The sequence below is a fragment of the Pararge aegeria genome, chromosome 17 (genome assembly GCF_905163445.1).
Source record: "Pararge aegeria chromosome 17, ilParAegt1.1, whole genome shotgun sequence".
NCBI classification, from domain to species: domain Eukaryota; kingdom Metazoa; phylum Arthropoda; class Insecta; order Lepidoptera; family Nymphalidae; genus Pararge; species Pararge aegeria.
In genome coordinates, this window is record NC_053196.1 from 3,153,952 (window position 1) to 3,181,094 (window position 27,143).

Sequence of the window (27,143 nt, forward strand, 5' to 3'; positions counted from 1 at the left end):
CCCACATACAAAATTTGGTCAATTATATATCAATTGAATAAAATACATTGCTCAGTAGGCAATTTTTCAAAAAATATTCTGGCTTGGTTTACAAATATTATTTCGAGCTAAAATCTAATTATTATTGAAATTAATTAATATTGCCTATGTTATTTCTGGGTTCAGTATTTTCTAAGTATCATAATATCGATTACAAATAAACAAACGATTCTTCTTTACATTATTAGTGTAGAATTATAAATAGGGTTTATAGTATACAGATGACATATTTATGGATATTCATTATAAGTTATGAGACATTAATACAGCTGTAATAGTGTACTCGGTTCAACTTTAGTTGTTAATGTGTTCATTAAGTTACGGTAAATTTGCGGAGTTACTCTAGTCGGGATAACTCCCTACTAGAGAGAGGCAGTCAGTATTAGGTAGTTTATATGTCGAAATAAGTAATGATATAAGAATTAATAAATAAATATACTACGACAATACACACACCGCCATCTAGCCCCAAAGTAAGCGTAGCTTGTGTTATGGGTACTAAGACGACTGATGAATATTTTTATGAATAATATACATAAATACTTAGAATAAACACCCAGACACTGACAAACATTTATGCTCATCACACAAACATTTTCCAGTTGTGGGAATCGAACCCACGGCCCTGGGCTCAGAAAGCAGGGTTGCTGCAAACTGCGCCAATCGGCTGTCTAGAATGCAATTGGCATGGCATGTGCAACGCATGGAAGGCACGAGAGCCCCAAAGAGGTTGATGGAGGGCACTTTGGAGGGGCGTAAAGGCCGAGGAGTTATGGAGTTGAGAAGGATATGGGGGTTCTAGGAGTTCGGAGCTGGAAAGAAGCAGCTTCTGACCGCCTCAAATGGAGGAATATGCTTGACCAAGCCAAGGCCCACCCAGGGCTGTAGGGCTTTGATGATGATGATGAAGTAATGATAAAAAAAATATTTCTCAGGGTGAATAACATTATGTTAGTCATGATAATAATAATGTTAATCTCTCAATAAGTTCAAAGTTTATATAAAACGGGAGCTTACAGAAAAATCCTATTATAATATTAAGGATTATTTAAACGATAAAAAAGCTTAGGTGTGAATTGCTCTAGCTTCATAGCTTAATATAAATTTACTGGAAGATGGTGATAACAAAAAAATAAATTTACCCGGCTAATTTTGTTGTGGGCTCTTCTTAGACCGGGGCGCGTTTGGAACCCTCGTAGCTTTAGTTTAGGCGAACGAAGTTATCACCATCCCGTTACAATTATGTAAACAAATATGTATGAACGCTTCATAAGTGCCTGTGATAGGCCTACATGAATAAAGAAATTTTGAATTTGAGTTTGAATTTCTGACGTAAAAATAGAGTATGAAATTCATACGTTATTATTACCTCAAACCTCAAAAGATTTCAGCCCTTGGAAGAATAATAAAATGATTAATACAATACTTTAGGTTAGATACTATAATATACGTTATATCGCACGCGCGCGGTTATTTATTTTAGAAGAAAAACTGAGAAGAGTGTGTGCATCATAATTTTCAGACGTGATTTTTGTCGACCGTAAGGCCATAAAAAGCAATACATAAAAGTTGAACTACTGTAATCCGCCATTTTGTTGCAGCGGCCGTCTTTGACCGATTTTCGGCAAACATCGCTAAGAAAACTGCCGATTAATTTACCTACCTTTCTTTAAAAAAAAATAAATCCGCAAACACACACACCAACACACACAGACACAGTCACGTGAAACTTCTCAGTCCCCGTCGTTTTTGCGTCTCGGGTTCAAAACGATAATGAGCTATAAATAAACTATAATAACTAAATTAGTAGAAGTAGAGCTTTTGATGACACATGGTCGCTTACTATGGGACTCATAAGAACGCTCAGAGTCACTCAGCGGGCGATGGAGAGAGCTATGCTCGGATTATCTCTACGTGAAACAAATCAGAAATGTGGTGATCCGTAGAAGAACCAGAGTTACCGACATAGCTCAACGAGTCGCGAAGCTGAAGTGGCGATGGTTGGGGCACATATTTCGGAGGGATGGACATTGGGGTCCCAAGGTGCTGGAATGGCACTGGTAAGCGCAGCGTTGGTCAACCCTCGATGAGGTGGATGGACGACATTAGGCGCGTCGCAGGTAGCGGCTGGATTCAAGCGGCACAAAACCGTGGAATGTGGAACTCCCTACAAAAGACCTATGTCCAGCAGTGGACGTCTATCGGTTGATTTGATGATGATGATGAGAGATTTTGGTGACAGAGCTTGTCCGGGGAAGTACTAAAACCATGCTTATTTCTGCCGCTAAGCAGTACGTTTGCAATGCTGTGTTACGGTCTGAAGGGCGTGGGTGCCGGTGAAATTACACGCACCCACATCTATGCCTTAGATTCATGGACACAGGGCAACACTTTGCAGGATGGATTGTGTGTTCCTTAAATGCGATGGTTCTCCACTTCTCCACCATCAGGTGGGCTATCTGTTTGGACAATCAATAATTAACTTTAAAAAAAATCTACTAGGTACTAATAAACGAGTAGGTACTTACTTATGTAAATTTAGAATCCTGAGTTACTATAAAATATGTCATAACATACAAATAACATATATTGCTATATTTAATAAAGCAATAAGCGAAACATATTATCTATACTTATAATAAAACTGTAACTGGAAGATTTCTATTACTATTACATTAAATATTTTTTGAGAATTTTGACCGGCGGTTGTTTTATAATCGATACTCAAACAGATTTTTATTTAATTTTTGTCTCTTTCTGTCCGTCCGGGCATCTCGTGAAAACTACTGCACGGATTGATATAAAATTTGGTATAGTGGTAGCTGATATTCCGGGTCAACATATAGGATACTTTTAATCCCGATAAACTATAAGTTTCCTCCGGGAAATGGGATAAAAGTTTTAATCAATTTTACTTCATAGCTCAATACATTTGAACCTATTTGATTAAATCTTTTTTTATTTGAAAGTGTATACTAACAAACATGTTGTGTCTAATTTTAATGAAGATCTGATAACTATTGTCGGAGTTAAAGGACATTACTCTTCACAGATAACAGCAAGTCGCAAGGCATATGGGGCGATCGAATGCATGCGTATCATCCTACTAATATTACGAATGCGAAAGTTTTTGAGGATGGATGTATGGATGATTACAGTTTGGAAATAAAAGTAGGCCTGGTAGATGGCGCTGCAATTAGTTTCTAGGTTTTTCTAAGATATCAAAACCTGTAATTAATATCATTTGGTGCAGACAAAGTTGCGCGGGTCAGCTGGTGTATAATAAGTGTGCTCCCAACCTAAAACACAGTTCAGAAACTTAGCTAATTTGTATCTCTAGTTGGGACATTTGTCGAGACTTGAACAATAACGTTGTTTCGGATCCTGTCTTCTCCAGTTAAGTCTTGCTATTTGTCTTGTAACTTGCTGTTAGGGAATACAGCTCTATGTTATCAGCTACAGATCTAAGTAACATGATAATTCATTTCTTGCAACTTGCACCTAATGGGAATTACTGTTCGCTGTAACTAATTGATTTTGAACTACCAGCGCACCACAAATACCCAAACATATTCTCTTATGCAACGTATAACCTAATTACGAAATTATATTGAAGGATGCGTAAGTTAAGGGGATTTTAGCAATTTAAGGAGAGCATTGTCGCCTGTAATATAGGTTTTTACCTAAATCAGGGACAGTAGATTTTAAATTGCACCATACATTGCACACCGTACCTAATAAAGTGACAGGGGTCACATGATTTTACTTTTGCATTGCGGTGTTAGGGCTGTATCTAATTTCTATAAGTAAAACTATGGTTAACTCAATAACTACTAGCGTTTCGGTTTCACAGATAAGTCTAAGAGTCAGTAAACAATGTACCTACCTATAAATAAATAAATGAAATAAATCCATCTATTACTATAGATGGATTTTTGAAGTTATACTTCATTTCGCGCGTTAGGAAAAAAATATATGAATAAATTTTTACGATGCGCGCGCACACAGCTACAAAAAACCGACACCCTGAAGTTAGCTATAAGGTTTGACAGTGTACACTTTCAATTGTCAAAGTCTGCGGGCTCATTTCGGTGATTCAATTGATTAAATTGTAAATCAATCTGAAATTTTTATGTTCGTTGTCCGATAATGAGTCTAATAGTATTCCAAATTAAATTATGTTTATTATGCCCATTTCTTTAGTTTTTTGTGATATTTAAATAAACTTTATTTAACTAAATAACTAACTGATAATGCGTTATAATAAAACTTTCAATGTAATAAATACCTTTTCCTACAAACGTAGAATAAGGCGATAGATTTTTGAAAAGTATTTTTACGCCAAAGGAGTATAACTTCTAACGCGTGTACATAAGTACACACGTTTTTTTTTTATTCCACGACAAGTTAGCCCTTGATTGCAATCTCACTAGGGTATCACCCTGGTTGGTATGTAACGCAAGATAATCCCTCTGCATCAACTTCCATTGTATTACTTAGTAAAAGGGAGCAATAAGTACATTTCAATACATCTGTAAACAATAGCAACCTAATACTTTTACACTTTAAATCCTATTCCTTCTGACTTAGAGTTCAAAATACACAATGTATGACAAAGTTTATGTGATAAGCTTAATGAAAACGTCGCCTACATGCGCCAAAGAAACTACAGCGAATGCAAGATAGACTGAGAGCAGGTTAACGATTAATTTAATACCTTTATCAGATTTATATATAATTAATTTATAATAAATTCAAAAATTCAAAATTCAAAATTCATTTATTTCAAGTAGGCCTAATACAAGCACTTTTGAAACGTCAAGTCTGTCCGTGTGTAGTGACTCTACCACCGGTTCGGAAGGCAGATTCTACCGAGAAGAAGCCGGCAAGAAACTCAGCAGTTGCTCTTTTCCAACATCAAAAATTTACATTTTATATTTTAACATTCATTTTTCTATCTTGTGAGAGATGAAAGCGGAGCCGGATGCTTCCAAGCAACCTTGTCATTAAGAAACTCATCAATTGTATAATAACCTCGCTGTAATAAATGTGTTTTAACACATTCTTTAAACTTATGGATTGGTAGGTCCAAAATTACCTTCGGAATCATATTATAAAAGCGTATATTCAATCCCACAAATGACTTCTGCACCTTTCGCAGACGATATGCAGATGTCACTAATTTATGACCATTTCTTGTAAGCCGACTGTTTATATCCACTTTTTGTTTATAAAGACTAATATGTTGTCTTACAAATACTATATTGTTATAAATGTATACCAATTTCTTTAAATTTTTCACGGAGGGATTCACGTGATTTAAGTTTATATATTGACCGTACAGCTCTTTTCTGCAATATGAATATAGTTTCAATATCAGCAGCTTTGCCCCATAATAAGATCCCGTAAGACATCACACTATGAAAGTACGCGAAGTAAACAAGTCTTGCTGTTTCTACGTCAGTAATCTGTCTAATTTTCCTGACGGCGTAGGCAGCCGAGCTTAGTTTACCTGCTAGTGTATCTATATGGGTACCCCACTGAAGCTTACAATCCAAGGTCATGCCCAGAAAAACTGTGGAATCTTCCATTTTTAGTGATTCTCCATTTATTATTATATTTTTATTAACTTTCTTTACATTTGGTAAAATAAATTCCACACACTTATTTTTTTTGCATTTAAAAGTAAATTATTGACAGTAAACCAGTGCGACACATGCGACATAGCACGGTTTACATCGTCAGAGTTGTCTCTTCCTCTATCAGTTTTAAAAATTAGATATGTATCATCAGCAAACAGTACAATGTCACAAGTTTCACTGACATGGTGTGGTAGATCATTTATATACACTAAAAATAGAAAGGGACCCAAGATTGAACCCTGTGGAACACCCATTGACGTAGCCGACCCCTGCGACTTAATGTCTTTTATGCAAACCCTTTGGGTTCTGTCACTGAGATAAGAGGCAACCAAATTTAGTGCAATGTTTTTGATACCATAATGGGCTAGTTTAAGAAGCAAGGTTTTATGATCGACACAATCGAATGCTTTGGATAGATCACAAAAAACACCAATGGCATTCTGCGAACGGTCCCAGGCATCGTACACATGTTTTAAAAGTTTAGCGCCTGCATCCGTGGTGCTACGACCTTTAGTAAAACCGTACTGCTCCGGATGTAGTAAGTTATTTACATTGAAGTGATTCAAAAGTTGATTTAATATAATTTTTTCAAAGACCTTACTAAGAGCTGGTAAGATTGAAATGGGTCTGTAATTGTTAATGTCGTTTTTATTGCCAGATTTAAATAGAGGTATAAGTTTACTATGTTTCATTAAATTTGGAAAATACATAATGATTGCAGAAATCTATTCGTTAAAAAAATCAAAAAGGCTTTGTATTTACATGTATGTATAACATATATAATTATAATGGACGCTGAAGCGTTCTATTCTTGCTTTTGCGATATCACTTCAGAATACCAAAATACTCTTACTTTTTATGTAATGCTTCTATTGGCGCATCTTGGCATTAAAATCAACCCATGTGCCGTCACGCTTAACGCCACAATGATTACTAGGGTTGTGACCGCCACGCGACCCAGTTCTAAAAAGAAGTGTACAATAAACCTCAGTAAACAAAAATAACAATAACAGTTGCAACTAACTTTGTAGTTCTTTTTTTATAGCACTATTGAAAATGTGAGTATGCTATATCTATAAAATAGTATAATGAGTTCACTGGTTTTAAGAAACATTGAGATGTGGTGGGCTTCTTCTTGGCCGTGTCACGTATGTAAACATCAAAAATGCCATCCAAATGCCGATATGAGTACTGAGATTTTTAAATTTTTTATACCAGAATGTGTTCAAAAAAACAGTCGTCAGTTTATCGCACACAAGCATCCACTTGCACATTCATGTACGCACTCGCGCACATACGGTCACACACACACACACATACGGTCACACACACACACACACACACACACACACACACACACACACACACACACACACACACTCACCCAGAATACCCCACACAGACCTACAAAATTAATTCTTTACTTATAGTTTAATTTTTATACATTTAATACGGTTAAACATAGGTTTCAAATAATCAAGCGCCCTTTGTAACATCAGGAAGGACCTAGCCTCTGTAACACAGGTTTTCCTTCCGCAGAGGTTAGGGCATTCATGTAATTATTATATCCATCATTTTTAGCCTGAATAAATGATTATTATTATTATTATTATTATTATTTGGAAGTGTTTGTATTTCTCAGCTCTTGGCTGGTTTTAACTGCATTTACGGGCCTTAACCAAGTAAATGCAGTGGTGTGTTTTTATGTTAAACCAATGCTTTCGTCAACCTGCAAAAACTTTCTTACTATTCTACACGTATTTAAAATGGCAGCTTTTTGCAAACCGATGTAGAGAGATTCTTCCAGACCTATTATTTTTAAGCTATGTAGAAGACTATTGGGAATAACCCCTGTAGTAGAGATAACAATAGGTACCACATACACTTTGGCTTGTTTCCAGATTCTCGTAATTTCTTCTTTAAGTTCAGTGTATTTGCTAATTTTTTCACTTACTGTTTTCTGTATATTATGGGTATTAGGAACTGCAATATCTATGAGGTAAGTGGTTTTTCTTAATTTATCCTGTAGAATTATATCTGGTCTATTATAGTGTATGGTCTTATCTGTAAGAATAGCGCGATCATAATAAAGTTTGTATGTGGTATTTTCTAGTATCGTTTGAGGGGTATATTTATAGTAAGGTGTGTTAGTGTTTTGTGTAAGCATGTGCTTGAGTGCCAGTTTTTGATGAATGATGTTGGCGACTTGGTTATGTCTGTGAGTGTAGTCGGTCTGAGTGAGTGTTGTGCATGCTCCTGTAATGTGTTGAATGGTTTCTGATTGAATGTGGCATCTTCGGCATTTATCGCTTGTAATGGTAGAGTCCTTGATGATATATTTCCTGTAGTTTTTGGTATTGATGATTTGATCTTGTATGGCTATAATGAATCGTTATTATTATTATTATTATTATTTATTGCGGTTCGCATCTTAGAATGATGTTTTCAAGGAACAAGCCCGACTGCCACTAATTTCAATTTTTTTTTCCTATGAGGTGTCAAGTTGCCGGGCCACCTTTTTAGCATACTCCTTCCTGCCTTTGCCATTTGCTCTAATAAGAGCTGGGTCCACCAATTTGCATCCTTAGCGACGGCGGCGTTTCGTTTCGTTTTATTCGCAGCGGTGTGGCTTTCGCTTGAGTATGCTAGCTCTTGGCCTATGAGTTTAGAACTGAAATTTTAATTGGTATGAACTATACAAGTTTATTAAACCAGATTGTTTATTTTGAAAACATTAATTAATTTATTTCAACTTTAGCAAGCGATTTAAATTATTTACAGTAATAGGTACGGCAAGCTATTCTGTTTGTTTTTTGTTTGTTTGTAAGCGCGAATCCCTGGAACTACCAGTTAGTTTTGAAATTCGTTTTCCATTCTATAGCGCAATACTTAAGGAAGATCCGTGGAAGTACTACGCCCATGTTTTTCTTCTTATTCCACTACAGATAAGCCGTTGACTGCAATCTCACCTGGTGGGGAGTGATGATGCAGTCTAAGATGGTAGCGGGCTGACCTGTTAGGGAGAACGTCATTTATAAAATCCATACCCCTAATCGATTTCTACCGACATTGTACCTTAACGCTGTTACCTACCTTAAAGATAATAACTTAGCGTCTTTGTAGACGTGACTAGACAAAATTCAGAAATTATAAATTCCCAAATTCGCTCGGTCGGTAATCGAATCCGGGACCTGCAAGCATTGTTGCAAAAGTTTGAACCACGTGGTTGCCGGTACAACACCTACGCCTCAGGTTGGTGGACACAGGACTGCATATTTATTTACATATTTGGAAAACAGGCCGCTATAAAAAAAAATTACAATGGATAAATCTATATATATGAAAGAAAGTTGTGTAAGTTACTTTGTAACTCAAGAACGGCTGGACTAACTTTTATGATATTTGATTTTTTGGATTTCTCTTAGTCCGGATTAGAATATAACATTCATAAAACCGGGACAGCTAGTTAATTATAGATCCTACACAAGCCAATAAAGTTTTTAACATTAATCAGTAATTTTAAGGATACGGGAGTTATGTTTAATCATACTTATCTTATATCTTTAAACGAGCAATTCTTGTATATGTATATATTTAATTGGAATCTCGGAATCGGCTCCAACGATTTTCATGAAATTTAGTATACCGAGGGCTTCGGGGGCGATAATTCTATATAGCTAAGATTAATTTTTAGATAATGTCATTTTATTTGTGTTCTCCGGTTATAACCGATTTGGTGCAACGAAGTTGCACGGGTCAGCTAGTACTAACTAATGCTAGTTACAATTTATTAGTAACGCAACAATGATATGATTTCTTATTATAGAAAAGTTTATCTTATGTAAGAAAAAAACAATTCAAGTGTATTTTTTGATTGCAGATACAAACTTTCCATACATATAAAATATTGGTATATGTGTTAATACTTCTTACTGTAAATATCACATTTTTTTCGCTAAATCTTCGTAGTTTAGCGTCGGGGGTTAAAAAATATCGAGGGTTACCGCAAGTTTAATAATAAAATAATGCGATCGCTACGTTATTTAGGTCTAAGCTATAATAAAATAATGCTATGAAAGTCTGTTAGTAATAAATTTAAATCTATCCATAAGCCAACGGTATAACGCGTATAAATAAAAATAACTATTCAATTCGTCCGCGATAGAATATTAACGTTTATAAAATGAATGCATAATCGATGGCTTTGAAACTATGGGCGACTTCGTATTCATTTTACAGTTTTAGCGTTAAGTCGCTAAAATAGTCGTAATAATATTTTCTAATTCTAATTCTAATAATATTATTGTATTTTTGCTTTTAACCGACTCACAAAAAGGAGGGGGTTCTCAATTCGGTTGTATGTGTTAAGACATTTACTACAATAAAAGGGATTACTGAGACTATGATTTATACCAAGTAATTTTCTACATTTACCTAAACTAATAATGTTGTAGAAAATATTTATTTCTTGCTTTTTAGTTGTATAAAAAGGCCGTTTTTCTTTTCTATTCTTTTAAAAACTTTATTTAACATTGGTTTTATAAATATAACCTAAAATAAACTGTGTAAAACTAAATAAAATCTAAAACGTCTTCGAAACCACCGCAGCGAGGCACCGTTCCTAAGATGCTGGCAGCATTGCCCCTTTGGATGGCCAAACTAATTCGTTGGCCAAGGTAACTGCCCGCTCTAGGATCACCGGCAGACTCGATAACCCTTTTCGATAATTCTTTAAAAAGAGCTCGTGCCTCCGGACCCCACGGTCCCAAAGTCTCTACTCCAAAAGGCACAAAAATGAAACTGCTATCCAGGTTTCATATTTATGCCTCTAATTTTCTTTTATAATGTTTCGACATATCGAATAGTTGGAAATAAAGGATTTCTTGCGTAAAAACTTCGGAAGATTGCAAATAAGCGGACCGTTCTGTTAGTTAGTTAGGGGGTATGACTACCATACTCCCTAACAGGTTAGCCCGCTACCGTCTTAGACTGCATCATCACTTACCACATGCTGAGATTGCAGTCAAGGGCTAACCTGTAGTGGAATAAAAAAAAATTAAAAACACTAGGTACCAAAAAAAATATGGCGGCTATCTTGACATGAATCCGGCAAGCGAATTGCTCGCATCTGTGGAAAAAACCGTTCAACCTCTACAAAATAAAGAGAAAGTGGGACCGCTATTATTTCAAGGTAAGACATCTAATATTTAAGGGACGGCCGTGACAAGTCCTGCGCTGGGTAGATAAGGGAGTCGGTTTGCTTACTTTGGCAAATTGACACGGATTCAAACGGAAATTTCGTAATTCAAGCAATATTTTGATATTTCACGGTAATGTTAAATCGAGGATAAGTTGTTGACATATTGTTAACGAACAGCAGGGCCAGCGCAGACAGGAGACAAAAATTATGTCCCCCGATTATATTATCCCCTAAGTATAATTAACTTACTAGAGCAAGGGAACATGAAATAGGAGAAATTTACCCCCGTTTATTATTACGCATGTATTTTTGGGATATTATTTTCCCCCTTGCGCCAGTGTTCTGAGAGTTTATAAAGCTGTGGGAGAACTTGAGAAGACACATTTTTTTCCTTTCCCCGGGGATATAATTTTCTCCTTCCCATGCTAGCCGTGCTGTGGTGAAGTGCAGTGTTTGCGAAACCAGAAGTTAGGTACGGTTAAATTTTTATTACGATATATTTAACCATTTATTAAATAGAAGCGGTCTCTCGCTTCTTCGTCTGTTTATATGTCAACCTTAAAATACAGAAATATGCTGTTCCGGACTTCTTTTAGAGCTTTTAAAGGGAAATAATTTTGTGATACACGATTTTATCGAAACTATCAAAACATTACCGGCTCATTACAGGGCACGGGTCTCCTCCCAGAATGACAAGGAGGGGTTAAGACCGTAGTCCACCACGCTGGCCCAGAGCGGAATGGTGGTGGTGGCGATTTAAGAATAAGAGAAAGCAACTCTAAGTGTTCTAAGAGATGTACGTTTTAAGTATTAACGAAAATGTTTGTGTGATGAACATGAACGGATCTGGGTGTTTATCTGTATATAATAAGTATTTAACCATAAAAATATTCATCAGTCATCTTAGTACCCATAATACAAGCTATGCTTACTTTGGGGCTAGATGGCGATGTTTTTGTTGTCATAGTATAATAATTAAAAAAATATAAAGTTGAACCGGACTTGACAGACACTTAATAGAGTCACTGAACGGTCTAAAACACCTTGAAAATTACACAGACTATAACGAGCAATATGTGTATAATTCAATTTACCGAATTACAGAGTGACAATTTTAGATGGGTCAGCAAGGGTTAACCTAACTTAAACGATTGCAGCTTTAGGGAAGCGTTTAAGGACGCAGATACGCAGATTAAATTTAGGTGTTATTTGTTGAAAATGTTGTTCATATTTTTAAGGTTTAATTTAATTATTTTTGTGACTAGTTTTGCCGTCGTTCTTCGTCCGTGTTTTACACGCTATTTCACAAATCCCATGGGAACCGTTTGTTTTCCTAGGATAAAACTCTTCTTCCTTTTAATTAACTTATACCAAAAAGCGAGTCGATAAGTTTCTTAGTTACTTTACTTTCGACGACCTTACTGGCGCAACGGTGCTGTGAATTTAATTTTAAGAGGTCCCGGGTTCAATTACCGGCAGGGGCAATAAGATGATTTATAATTTCTGAATTCTCTCTGGTCTGGTCTGGTAGGAGGCTTTGGCCGTGGCAAATTACCACCCTACCGACAAAGACGTGCCTTTAAGCGATTCGGTACGATATCGCGTACAAACCAATAAGGGGTATAACTACCATTTAGGGGTATGACTGCATAATCTCTTACCACCAGGGGAGATTGCAGTCAAGGACTAACTTATAGTGGAATAAAAAAGAAAGTTAGGGTTAAAGTACGGACAATCAAACAAAATTTCGCATTATTATATTTTGATGTCGGTGTCATAATGCTCAGCATGAACACTCTCTGCTGGGAACGGGTCTCACCTTTATAAGAACGCGGGGTTTTAAGCTTAAAGTTGGCAGTTGGCAAGCTTTTCAAGATTATTATAGCAGCATAGTAGTAATAACCTATACCGACGGCTTAACATGCTCCTCAAAGACGACGCCAATTTTCCTTACTTAAATCTTAAATCTTGGCACTGAGAGAATTCCTTGACAAGCAAACTTTTTGGTTGACCCCAGATTTTTAACTTCGGAATTAGGTTTTTAATTCAATTAAGTTACGTGAAAAAAAATTATAAAACCCCGAATGTAAACATTATTCTACCCTGCTCTTTCATTTGATAGTACAGGATTTGGGACTCAAAAACGAGTAGCATTAGGTCCATTTTACTTTGATGATACGGAGTTTAATTCTCGAAACCGACTCCTCGATTGCGAGCGAGCAAACGTTGTACTAAGGGTACAGGTCATTACGTAGGGTAATTTTACTGACCCATTTCAAATTTCCACCCTGCATATGTTAGTCAATGATCTAGTGGCTCAATTAACGCATCGGGTTGAAACATTATATCGGGCAAGTGAACACCTCTCAAGGGAAATTACTTCTAAAGTACAGTTTCATATTATAATGAGTGTGCTATCATAGCTGTGCTATGCTATCTCATAGCATTTCAACCGATTTCCAAAAAAAGCGGAGGTTTCTAATTTGTTGACTATTTAGGTCTGTGCGAAAGGTCAACTAGGATAGTTGTGTTGTCTACGGTAGTATGAGTAGGCACAGAGAGTACCAGCGGGGAAGCTCAGTGATTATGTCGGACTCCTACAGACTAAACCCTACAGCCCAACTCGTCGCCTAGTGTCTGGACCACGGAAACGCTATCGCAAAAAATATCTTATTTTGCAGAAATTAAGTTATGTTGATATAAATTGAAAATTATATTAAATAAAAATATTTCCTGCGAAAACGCTCGCTGAGTGTGATGGCCGTACTCGTGACGTAATAAGCAAATCAGAACTTTAGTAAATGCTGGTTTCCAAGGTAAAGATTATTATTGATTCTGGTATTGATCACAAAAAACTTTGCAACTGATAGTTCGAAATCAGAAAATATTTTACATACGCAGAGATTTTCGAAGTTCAAGCTGTATAAAATTATGTTTATAAAGATGTGACGTCATAATTTTGAATTCGGCGTTTCAACTGTAACGGCAGTACGCTAGATTTAGCAGTTTTATGTACATATTAAAAAAAATACTAATCTCACTTCGAGTATAAATAAAAAAACGTTTTGTATAATACATTAATCATGTATGATTGGATAAATCGAATATTTTAGCGATTCATTGTTACTATCATCATGTCTCGTGGTTGTCGTCACCACGCCCTTTTGAACGGAACACAGTATTGCAACAGTGCTGCTTAAAGGAAGAAATAAAAATGGCGGCAGTACTTTCCCGTCGCGCTCTGTCCCTCAAAACTCTACTACTCACACAATTTGTCGCATCTAGATTCCCAAAGTTCCGGCGTAAAGGCTACCGGCAGGAATGTATATAATGAGAGTAAATATATTGTTAAAATATAAGTCAATTTTTCAGTACAAATTGGCAAGTACACATTACTTTAACGCCTATTTCTTATTAGTATAGGATTCCTATTCTAACATAAACTTTTTTTTTAAATAAATAAATACTACGACAATACACACATCGCAATATAGTCCCAAAGTAAGCGTAGCTGGTGTTATAGTTAATACTTATACTGTTATAAACGGTAGACATCCAGACACTGAAAAACATTCATGTTCATCACCCAAACATTCTCCAGTTGTGGGAATCGAACCCACGGCCTTGGACTCAGAAAGCAGAGTCGCTGCCCACTGCGCCAATCAGGCGTCAACCTCTACTGTATTCATCTTGCCACTTTGAGAATTTCATGCTTATTTTATGAGATGTATTTTTCTTTTCTTTTTATTCTTATTTACGACCGCCAATCACAAAGATAACATTTCTTTATTCCACAACAATATCGTGGTATTCAAAAGGGTATAAAATTGGATCAAAGAATACTCGCATCTCAAAGCGTCTTGAACACATTGGACTTTGATATGGCAATGAATAGGATATAATTCCTTTGTGCGCAGAATACGAATAAATTAGAATTTTGTGGTGTTACTCCATTTTCGGAACTGATTTTAATTATTCTTATTTAAGTTCAAAGGGTTTACTGTTTGAAAGGAGCCGTTTAAATTTGACGGGTCTCCTCGCATAATGTAAGGGGTTAAGGCCGTAAACCACCACGCTGGCCCAGAACATAATGTAGGACACATGCAGGTTACCTCACGATGTTTTCCTTCAAAGTTCAAGCAACTTGAGATACAGGTTCTACCTAGTTCAAGCATCAGTCCCCACATTATAAATGTGTAACAAAATAGCCCGTAAGCAACATTGTACTCATACTTATAAGTAATGTGGAGAAATAAATAAAACGCACATAACTTAGAAAAGTGAGAGGACCGTGCTGGGATTCGAACTCGGCCCCCCGAAATTTAAGTCGAGCTTCCACCCAATGCGCTATCACTGCTTCAAAATACATTTATATGATAAAAAAAATAACAAACAAGAAAACTAATAAGGTTTGAAAATGACAAAAACCTCTGTTATTATTTAATGATATTGCAGGAATCTTAAAACCATTTGATTCTAGCACAGTGTTTTTATTAAGTATAAGTAAGGTAACTGACCATAATTATTTTCTATCCGAAACAAATACAAAATCAAAAGTTGACGAAGACTGACTTATCGCGCTATTGTATTTGCAATTTTGTAAAATTATCTGTGTGGCGTAAGTTTAAGGTAAAGGAGTGAATCATACAATCTTGATGAAACTTTGCAGAAAGGTATATAGCTTGCACCCTGAAAATGGACATAGTTGTAGTATATTATTATTTTAATGCCAAAAAAGTACCACAGAAATGTTCCTAATGTATTTAAATATGTAGCACTATCACATTCATTTATTTATTTTTCATATTTTTTAGTTAATCTACAATTTAATATCGCATAGCATTTGACGAAACATATTTGGACGCGTAAACGGTATTGTATTCTGTATGCACCTATATTATTGCGTACCATCCTTTTACAATGTTGACGGCCGATTGGCGTAGTGGGCAGCGACCCTGCTTTCTGAGTCCAAGGCCGTGGGTTCGATTCCCACAATTAGAAATTTTTTTGTGTGATGAAAATATATGTATATTATAAGTATCTATTCATTAAAATATTCATCAGTTATCTGGGTACCCATAACACAACTTCACAAGCTACGCTTACTTTGGGGGTCAATGGGATGTATGTATTGTCCTGGTATATTTATGTTTAATATTTCTTGCAAATAAATTTTATTATTATTATTAATAAACAAACAACGTTTATTATATTAGTAGGAAAATACGGATACGCTAATAACAAAAGCGACCAAAGCCGCGGGAATAGCAAGCATTACTTTAAGTTTTTGAAGCGCTGATAGCCCAGTGGTTAGGACTTTAGTTCACTTTCGGGGAGCTGAGTTTGAATACCAGTCCGACCCTCTAACTTTTCTTAATGTTCGCTTTATGTAATTAAAATATCACTTGCTTCAACGGCGAAGGAAAAACATCGTGAGGAAACCTGCATGCCTGAGAGTTCTCCATTATTTTTTCAAAGGCGTGTGAAGTCCACAAATCCGCACTGGGCCAGCGTGGTGGATGTGGGTAATGGGTTATGTAATGGTAACAAAAATACATTTTAAAAACTGTTTCTCATGTTATTTCTATACACTGTAAAGCAAATGTACAAGTGAAAAATATACAGGGCGAGGAGAAATAAAATATAAAGCTATAAAAATATTTAATAGATTTCCCTTGTTGACTTAAGAGGGTTTAGAATTCCGCGAGAAAAGAATTCCTTGGTATTCTTCCTAGTTTATTAAGTTTCTTTCAAGAGTTTCCCAGCATACAATTTACTGAGTCAATAAATTAGGTTTGGAATGACCTGAAACGAGAGGCGTTTGAATAGAGTTTAATAGTTTCTACATAGTTCTGAACTGCTTAGCACTGTGTAAATAACTGATATACACATATTTCGGTACTTTCAGATATCTTATATCTTTAAACGAGCAATTCTTGATATATAATTGGAATCTGGGAATCGGCTACAACGATTTTCATGAAATTTAGTATACAGGGGGCTTCAGGGGCGATAAATCAATCTAGCTAAGATTCATTTATTTTGGAATCTCTGCAAATAGTATCCTTTTTGAGAGATTCTGATGCGTGCGATGCGTGAACGGTAAACGTTACGCCAAACGACGGCAGTATGAAGTATATTGGTATTGTCGGAATTGTTTTTTCTTTAAAGTTCTATAAAACAGTCCGCGACAACATACGAATACGAATACGAATATTAGAAGTCGCGCGGGTCCGCTAGTTATATAAAATTTAAAGATGGGCTGAGGTTTGACGTGAATATTAGTTTTATTTTAATTTTAGTTAGGTACTTATGTATGTGTGTAAATGTTTTATTGTAAAACACAGAAAATCGTAAAAGATTACAAACATAAACTTTAATGTGCGTAGGTACAAAAAGGCGGTCTTATCGTTAAAGAGCTAGGGATATATTTAAAAGGTAGGTTGTGTATATATATATATGTCATATAAACATACATGCTAATCCTAATGATAATATCATTATATTTATATTTCTTGTGTGCGTGTGTATGTCACTGAACTCCTACGGCTGGACCGATTTGAATGAATTTTTCGAAATGCGTTTGGTGGTACCCTGGATGGTTTAGATACACAAATCAGCCCGACAGATGGCGCTGGGGTCAGCTAGTAATATTATAAATGTGGAAGTGTGGATGTTTGTTGCTCAACCAGGCAAAAACAGCTGAATGGATTTGGATGAAATTTGACATCCATGTTTTATCAAAAATAAAAAGGTAAAAACGCTATTAAAAAATAACAACATTAAAATGAGATTTACTTTTTAATACGTTCTGCTAGTTGCTAAAATGATCCTTATCTAGCGTTATGGATGTTATGGATTTAATAATTGAAATAAATTTAGTTCCAGTTTTCAAATAGGCGTTCACACGGCACTGGACTAATAGTCAGCAATAAAAAGATATTCCTATACAATACCTATTGAGCGTCAAGTGGTCCGCACAATACAGTGCATTGACCCCGGGGGGATTCAGTGAAAGTGCGCTTTCGAGCTTGCGAAACTTGTAACACCTATAGAATTTATATTCTATAAGATTATGGTTATTTATTGTGCACCTTTTTAATCCCCGATGCAAAAACTATGTTTCTGTATGTTTGTTTCTGTGACATCGTAGCTCCTGAACGTTTGAACAGATTTTGTTTATTTTTTGAATTTGAAGTGAATTAGACGGGAGTGTTATAAGCTATGTTTGATGAAAGTCAATGCGAGATGGGGGCCGACATTTTTTTTTTTACAACTTCTTCATTGTGGTTATCAAGTGAAAGAGTTTGACTAGTAGAATACTGTGCGCTATGACAAATAGCAAAACCAAGATGGCCGCCATCACAAAGTTGCGAATTATATTTTTTCACCAATTCCTCAAATGTTAGGGGCTTGACTAGTAAACTAATGTACGCTATATTGAAAGGCGAAAGGGTTTTAATTTTTTAATTTATAAGTTGTACCCCTTCGGTCAAGTCATAGGCAGCTATGATTTAATGACTCTTGTAACTTCTATTTAATCTCAATTCTAGATACTTTTTCTACTTTGTCTGAGTTTTTTCTGAAACCTAGTTTTTATTAGCTTTTTATTAGCTTCACTTGTATGTATGTTTGTATGTTTGTAACCGACTTCTTTGGGCGCGATTTTGACCCACTTTGAACGATCAGATTTGATTCAAACTTTGTAGACATATCGAGGACCGATGACAATACACTAATCTGAGATCATTCCAATTTTCAATATTTTTATTAGTTTTTTTAAACTATTAATTACAATTACCCACGCTTTTTTTACAATAAAATATTTTTTTTTAATTCACAATATTATTAATTTATATTTATTGAAATTTTTAACACTATTCTTAATTTAAATTTATAAAAAAATATTTTCTGTTATTTAGTTCGGTTTTCTATAAAAAGCGTGTTTATTAGTTTTTTTTAAACTATTTTTTATTTTAAATCAAGAAATACTCAGCTTGCGAAACTTGTAACAACTACAGAATTAATAATCTTCACCCTTTTTGTTACGAACTTCGGTGAAGTCAACTCCAAGACAGCAATGATTTATGCCTTTCTTGAATGTACAAAGAATTATATTGTATTCTCCCTTCCGGTTCCTTTTTCCGCCTCGTTACTCTAGTGTTTAGCATATCTTACTGGAGATCAATTGTAAAATTAATACAATTGGTGAATTTCCTAATGAGAAGGTTGCTTGGAAGCATCCGGCTCCGCTTTCATCGCTCACAAGATAAAAAATGAATGTTAAAATGTAATTAGTTGATGTCGGAAAAGAGCAACTGCTGAGTTTCTTGCTGGTTTCTTCTCGGTAGAATTTGTCTTTCGATCTAGTGGTAGAGACAGACTTGACGTTTCAAAGTAACGTCCATTTTCTATATTCAAACTATCTGTAATCTGTTGATTAACTGCTAAGCGAAGTTGTTATTTGCTAAAAATTGTATGGATGGATATTTTTGACAATAACAAAGTTGCTAATTAATAAATCAATCGATTACGGATAGATTGAATGTAGAAAATGAACATAAGCCTACTTGAAATAAATGTTATTTCTTTAAATTTTAACCACGAGGTACTGATATTGATTCCTTAACAAGAAGGAGGAGTAGAGGAGGAGTTTTTCTGAAAAGAATTATTTAGGACCGTTGTTTAAAAAACGTATTTTGGCGAACGGCAAAATAATATCGCAGTTTTTTGTCGCACAATAACCAATAGTACCTTTTAAATGTGAACACAGAACTTGACATAAACTTCGTTACTTCTCCAGCTGAACGTAAATATCGTCGTGAAAGTATATAATTTGGTCTTTACGCATTAAACATTGAAGCCGCGATAGCCTTAGGTTAGGACTTCGGCTTCACTTTCAGGGAGCCGAGTTCGAACCCCAGCACGCGCCTCTAACTTTTCTAAGTTATGTGAGTTTTAAGTAATTAAAATACCACCTGCTTCAACGGTGAAGGAAAATATCGTGAGGAAACCTGCATGCCTGAGAGTTCTACATAATGTTCTCAAAGGTCAAACCCCGTCTTATCACACGATAAGACGGGGTTAAGGTCGTAGTCCACCAAGCTAGCCCAGTGCAAGGTGGACTCGACACACCTTTGAGAACATTATGGAGAACTCTCAGGCATTTCTCAGGTTTCCTCACGATGCTAAATTAACATAATGCATATGCTTTCCTCATAATGCATAATTGCTTAAAACGCCCATAACTCAGTAAAGTTAGAAATGCGTGCTAGGATTCGAGAATAATTCTCTAGAAAGTGAAGGCGAAAGGCAAAGGTGAGACCTTTACACAAAAGTGAACACCAAAATTTAGAGGGACTCGAACTCTCCCGAACTCCCTAGGAGGCCGAAGTCTTACCCACTAGGCTATTACCCGTTCGGCGGATTGAGCTGCAATAAAATAGTAAAAATCCGACCGAAAATAGACGTCTTCACACTGCGAAACAATGGCGGATAAACTTGAAAAGTTTCCAAGACGAGACAGATTTTCTTCGAAGTGTTGTCGCATCAACTTTTTTATCCCCGAGGCTTTGTCAGGCTCTCACATATAAGCGTAAGTTTATAGCATAGATGTTATTGGTGGAGTTGAAGTTTTTTTTTTAATTTTACCTAATTTTATTACTTACTCTACGCAGTGGCGTGCATAGAGGGTATGCACAGGATATGCAGATTATATAAAATGAAAAATAAACCTCCTGTACGAGTTATAGAAAACTTAAGGATTGGCATTGTAAGAGTTATTAAAAGCCTACCCTTAAGTATTTACTCGAGATTTTCTTCATTTTATATCATCTGCATACCCTCTATGCACGCCACTGACTCAACATTCCCTAGGACTTTGTCCGCCCTTATTTTGGTTATATAAATCTTGCAAAAACTTTATTTTCCGGGAATTAGAAATATCATCTGACGGCCTACTGATTCTATGGAAAATTTCACCAAACTAAACGGCCAAGACTCGCAACAAATACTATTTGTTTTAAATCTCGCGTGGAACTTTTACTTTTTCCGGAATAAATATATCCTATGGATGGTAGCTTTATGTATGTCGATTTATACCAAGAGCGGTGTCACGGTTGAGTCGAACATAGGCAGCCAAAAAGGTTAGTATGAACTAGAATAGTATACGAGTTTTAATCAGATTTTCAAAGATCCCATGTTTGTTTTCCGGGATAAAAATTATCCACATCCTTGCTTATGTAGCAAAAAACATCGCACAGCGATACGACATCATGGTACGACAAGGTGCCACGGTGCGACATCATATCGCGTGTATGAGTTTTGGGCCTTAGTCAACGGTTTCGATATTATATTTTTGCGGTTTAAGGAATTGTTTCAACGGTGAAGGAAAACATCGTGAGGAAACCCGCACGCCTGAGAGTTCTACATAATGTTCTCAATGGTGTGTGGAGTCCACCAATCCGCACTAGGCCAGCGTGGTTTACTACGGCCTTAGCCCTTCTCATTGTGGGAGGAGGCCTGGGTTCTGTAGTGGGCCGGTAAAGGGTTGATGTGATGATGATGAACATTAAAATCAAACATCGTTTTCTTTTATTTATTCCACTACAAGCTTGCCCTTGACAGAGTGTGTTTAAGATGATAACGGTATATCTTGTTGGCAGTTATATTAAATCCATACCACTAATCAGTTTCTACGTGTCATCGTACCGGTACGCTAAATCGCTTGGCGGCTCGTCTTTGTCTGTAGACCGGTAACTAGCCGCCGCCTAAGACTCCCACCAGACCGAACTAAAGTACATTCAGAAATTATAAATTCCATTTTGCCTTTGCCGGGTTTCAAACCCGCTAAACCGCTTACCCGTACCCGTAACAAACGACTCGTGTGATAAAAAATAAGATGGCGTTATGTTTACCAACTTAATTTCAAAATATATCAGAACAAAACTCTGTAAGAACATTGCATTGTGTTTGTAGAATAAGTCTCAAACAACTTTTACAACTCGCCACGTCAGAGGGCCAAGGTTTACAAAGGCTCCTCTGACGCAAGGAGTACAAAGACTGTAACTTCAAGCGCATCAATGCGAGTCAGGGAACGAGTTTGTGAAGTCCTACATTGTAGGAACACAACTATATATTGCAACGAGCTACGCTGCGCTAAGGGGAAAGCAACGATCCCCTGAAACAAAGTATCGGACCATTGGGTCTAAAAGCTATACTTTAACACGAGACATCGTAGTTTGTTTGAATTAGAGGGTACAGAGACATTGTGTTTCAAATAATTAAAAAATAAAATACATAATATACTACGACAATACATCGCTATCTAACCCCAAAGTAAGCGTAGCTTGTGTTATGGGTACTAAGATGACTGATGTATATTTTTATGAATAATATACATAAATACTTAGAATATACATATAGACACAAAGACACTGTTAAACATTCATGCTCATCACACAAACATTTTTCAGTAGTGGGAATCGAACCCACGGCCTAAGACTCAGAAATCAGGGTCGCTGCCCACTGCGCCAATAGGTCACCTAATCTATCAATAGAATTATTTTATATTAATTTAACTGAACTTTTTTCTTATAGAGATCTTGTTTGTATACTGTGTCATACATGTACGTGCAACGGATCCTGTCCAATCCTTGCTAAAGGCAAGGTTACCTTACCTTGTCCCATATGCAACGACTTGGTGCGTTAACACTTACGACGCGCGGCCATTTTCAATTTACATTCAATGTATTGGTTATTTTTCACTCTGTCAGACGCTTCATGCGATTAGGTTTCATCCATAGGTATATAGTTTTCCAGAGTTTATATTACATGGCATTGCTTTCGCCGTGAGACAAACATCTTCTGCTAGCATTAGGACCATCATCTAACGGTTAAGAATTCACCTCATCAAGGCGCTTTATACCTGGGGGCATGACCCAGAAAATTCCTATACAAATTTCTATAATTTTTTTTATTCCACTACAAGTTAGCTCTTGACTGCAATCTCACCTGGTGGTAAGTGATGATTCAGCGGGCAGATGGTAGCGGGCTAACCTGTTAGGGAGTAGGTTTGCCAAACCCCTAAAAGGTTTCGACGCGACATCGCACTGGTATACTAAATCGTTTAGCAGCACGTCTTTATCGGTAGGGTGGTAACTAGCCACGGTGGTAACTATCATCCGTCAACCTTTTAGCCGCCTGATACCCATATCGACGTTAGTTCATTTGAGAGGCGATGCAAAACTATACCTTGCTATTTTAACTTCTCAAAACAGATATTGCTTCTCTTATACCCGTTAGGTTAGGTTAGTTAAAATAGTAAGATTTTTTTTTTGATTTCACCTGAGTGGTCTCTTGGGGGTGTAACTTAATGATATACTGTTTTGAACTTTTTAATTCTATGTTTTACGGGCATCTTTGTTTCGCTGGTGTAAATTGTAAAACTTCTTAATTATACTTTTTGCCGTATTCTACAAGGAACAATAGAAGAAGATTGTCTGTTAAGTAGCGCAAAATATTTTATACATTACGACCAGTTTGAGTTATTCAAAGAAAAGGGTGCCTATGAAAAGTTTTTTTTACGACTGGATTCATTTACGCGTTGGGGTTGTCAGCTGTATCACAATAGGCGAGTGCTAATAACCGGAACAAAGGGCTTAACTTGCTCTCCCAGGCACGGAGATTATGAGGTAACTGCCTTAACCCTAACCCTTAACAGGTAAGCACGCTACCAAAAGTTACAGTTGTGACAGTGATGGGTTACCTTGTAACGGAATAAAAGAAAGTGAATAAAAACATTTTTTCTACTTCGGGTTAGTATTTCAGATTTATAACAGATAAATCTGATGTTTAACAAATCTTGGAACGACCAGGAAATCGAATCGACCTCATGATCTGTACCAGCGAGGCAGTTGTTTTTTTTGTTATTTATTGATTCTTGTTTCATCACTGTATTTAGTTATATTATTAGAACACTTATGCTATGATCAATGTCTATGAAGCCCCAATAACCTCCTCCTTATCCTTTTATCTATGTATGTCAAAATAACCTACAAATTGACAGTATTAAATTAAATAAAGTACAAAAATCCACCAATCAAATTTAAGAACCAATACATCTAACGACCACAATAAAACACAAAAACATTATCGCGATATAACATTCAAAGTGCGCAAAATAATAAAAAAAAAGACACCCTCGGTGAATAAGATAGGGAAAATAAGAAATAAACACGAAACAGTAATGTGGAAAACTAGTGGAAAGCTGAAAATACGAGTACAACACGTTGAAATAATAATATATTTTCCACTGCTGTACTGTTCTCGAAATTCTTGAAAAAAAGTCGCCTGCTTTGTTAGTTGGGATTCTATTTTTTATGATATCAGCGTAGAGGCGAACTGGCGGAGTGAGAATTTGAATAAGTAATAACAACTATTCGCAGAGTATTGTGCGGGTTGTATTTGTGATTTTGTTGTTTGTCTACGATTGATTGTTTGTTTATAAAACAGCTAGGCTTTATAGTGGATTGAATGTTTTTCTTTCTAGAAAGTTGATAGCCAGTGTCTACAAGATCGACTTACAGTCTTGTTGTAGACATCATACTATCAACCCATTACCGGCCCACTACAGACCTAGGGGTCTCCCACCGCACTGAGAAGGGGTTAGGGCGTAGTCCACCAAACTGGCCCAGCGCGGATTGGTAGACTCTACGCACCTTGGAAAATAATATGTTTTCCTTCAGCGTTGGCGCAAGTAATATTTTGAATTACTTCAAACGTACATAACTTTGCTGCAGTATTTACAATCAATCTAAAAGGACGAAATTACCTTGCTTTGTTTATCGTTGTCACTACAGTACTCTTTCATGGGGGGGGGGGGGGGGGGTTTAAGAGGGAGAACGCCAACGCCAGCGTCAACCTCACTTGCCCCCTGCCAGACAATAAAGGAGGCTGTGGCGACCAACTTGTAGGAAGAGGCGACAGCTTTTGGGGATCTAGACGGCCCCTAAAATTACTGGTGCAGAAGACAATGGAACCACTGCACTATTTTCAAACGAGATAAATGGTTGGTGTTAACTCAATGCTGGTTTTGTCAGATTATCCGGCTAACGCCCCGTGCAACTTAAACAGCAGACGTGCTTTGAAATAAGCTACAAGCTGCGCTGGTGTGACCCACATGGCATCACGCGGAAACTATGCGACTTGGGCACTGCGCACCATTTACACCATTGCTGGACTGGCCTCAGATAGAAGTCGGTGGAAGCACTGGCCCGCACTACAAGACCACGATCTTCAGCAATAATGGAGCAGGAATAGAGAGAGAGAGGCCAACGAGGCAGTCAAAGAGTGCGTACTGGTAACGATATATTAACATATTTAAGTGGGTCATAAGATTGTTTTGTACTCAGTTTAATACAATACAAACTTTGTCGATATCCTTTGTTTTATACAATTGTTTAACAGTCTAGTTCCTTTAAATTATAAGTTTGTCAATATATCTATCTTAAATTAAAAAGGTGAATTCAATCAAATATGTAATAGTTTTACAATACCTGGAATGGAATCAAGGAAAGCTGAACTTGAGTCATGTTATCCTAGTTCATCCCTCTAACCTTACCTGAAATAAAAAGACAATTTTATTAAGTATACATAATATATTCAAAAAAGCTATATTATTGAATATCAACTAAGTTTAGTACTTCTTGTTAAGTAAAATTGCCAACTGACTGACTTAAATAACGTCACAAGTCACGCGATTTCTACAAATGTCACAAAGCAACAAAATTTGAAGACAATAGGTGCAAACACATTCGTGAAGTTATCAGGTAATATAATGGGTTTATTAAATAAACCACACATATAGGGCACATCTAGTAATGGGTTTATTAAATAAACCCATTACTAGATGTGCCCTGCGGCTTCGCCCGCGTAATTTTGGGAGGCAGCGTACTGCTACATAGTCTACACCTATAGTCATATTATTAGATTTTGAGATTTTTTTTACAAACATTTTTTTATTTTAGGTAATTTTTTTTCAATGAAAAGTATACTATTTGTTACATGAAGATCGGTTCAGTAGTTTTCGCGTGAAAGCGTAACAAACAAACTTACATTCACATTTATAATATTAGTAGTGATATGACAGATGTGGTTAGCCAGCAAAGTTTATTGTGCATGAAAGTAACATACTTAATTATAACCAATACAACTTCCGAAACAGTGTCTCGAGTCTCAACCGGACATTCCCGAGACAGTTTTTTTTTAAATTGTAATAACAGACGACCAAGTAGATGGCTATGCGTGAACACCGTCGCCTATAAACAGATCAAAAATTTGCAGAGAATGCAAGGAATACGTCGCACTACCTCAGCCGTAGGTGTTAAGCCTCATAATAACACCGGCATACACATCCTTCAGACCGGAACACAGCAATGCTGACTGGTGGCAGAAATAAGCATTAGTACTTCCACGTTGATAGCCCAGTGGGTAGGACTTCGACTTTACTTTCGGGAGTCCGAGTTCGAATCCCAGCACGTACCCCTACTTTATAAGTTAAGTCACTTGCTTCAACATTGATCAACATCGTGAGCAAACCTACATGTTCTCCATAATGTTCTCAAAGGTGTGTTGAGTCCACCAATCCACACTACGCCAGCGTGGTGTATAACGGCCTTTAACCTCTCTCTGTGGGAGACCCGTGTCCTGTAGTGGGCCGGAAATGGGTTATTATGAGGTTGCTGATGATGACCACGGAGTAGAAAAAGTAGAAAAAGTCTCAGGAATTCGACACTATTCGTGTCGAATTCCTGAGACTTTTTGACCTGGGACGCAAACCTTAGCTTAGGCGCCCTACGCTGCAGGTGATATCATTGTCACGTGGTACTGATAATAAACGGTACTAAGCCTTACTCGCTTTTCGAGTCAAGAGCATTGACAATGAAAATCCCCTACTCCGGACTGGTACTGATAATTTCAAAATGCATCAACGTGATTGAATTATACGCAATATCGATTCGTCGGCTATTCCGTATCGCTCCGTGATCATTTACCCACTCCAACGATTAAATATATTAAACTGGTTTGTGTATCGACTAATCTATTAATGAACAACATCCATCCATTACTAAATACAACGTGTAAATGAAAACCAAAATAACACTCCGGATGCTTTAGAGGTACATTATTTACTGTCTCTGAGACATATCAGTGAAACCGAAACGCTAATAGTTGTGGAGTAAACCACTGCCATAGTTCTAACA

General features: G+C 36.6%; 1 protein-coding gene across 3 annotated transcripts in view; it reads right to left on the reverse strand.

Annotated features, from left to right (window-relative positions):
* The window catches only part of LOC120631122 (rho-related GTP-binding protein RhoN-like), a 172,065-nt gene that overhangs the window by 111,125 nt on the left and 33,797 nt on the right, over nt 1-27,143 (reverse strand). For 2 of the 3 annotated variants that reach the window (XM_039900565.1, XM_039900564.1), the window contains exon 1: nt 25,437-25,473. The exons of the other annotated variant lie outside the window; for it this stretch is intronic. In XM_039900565.1, coding sequence (XP_039756499.1) covers nt 25,437-25,472 — 36 coding nt within the window. In that variant the 5' untranslated portion in view covers nt 25,473. Of the gene's footprint in view, nt 1-25,436; nt 25,474-27,143 lie in introns of those variants that run through there. 3 annotated transcript variants of the gene reach the window in all.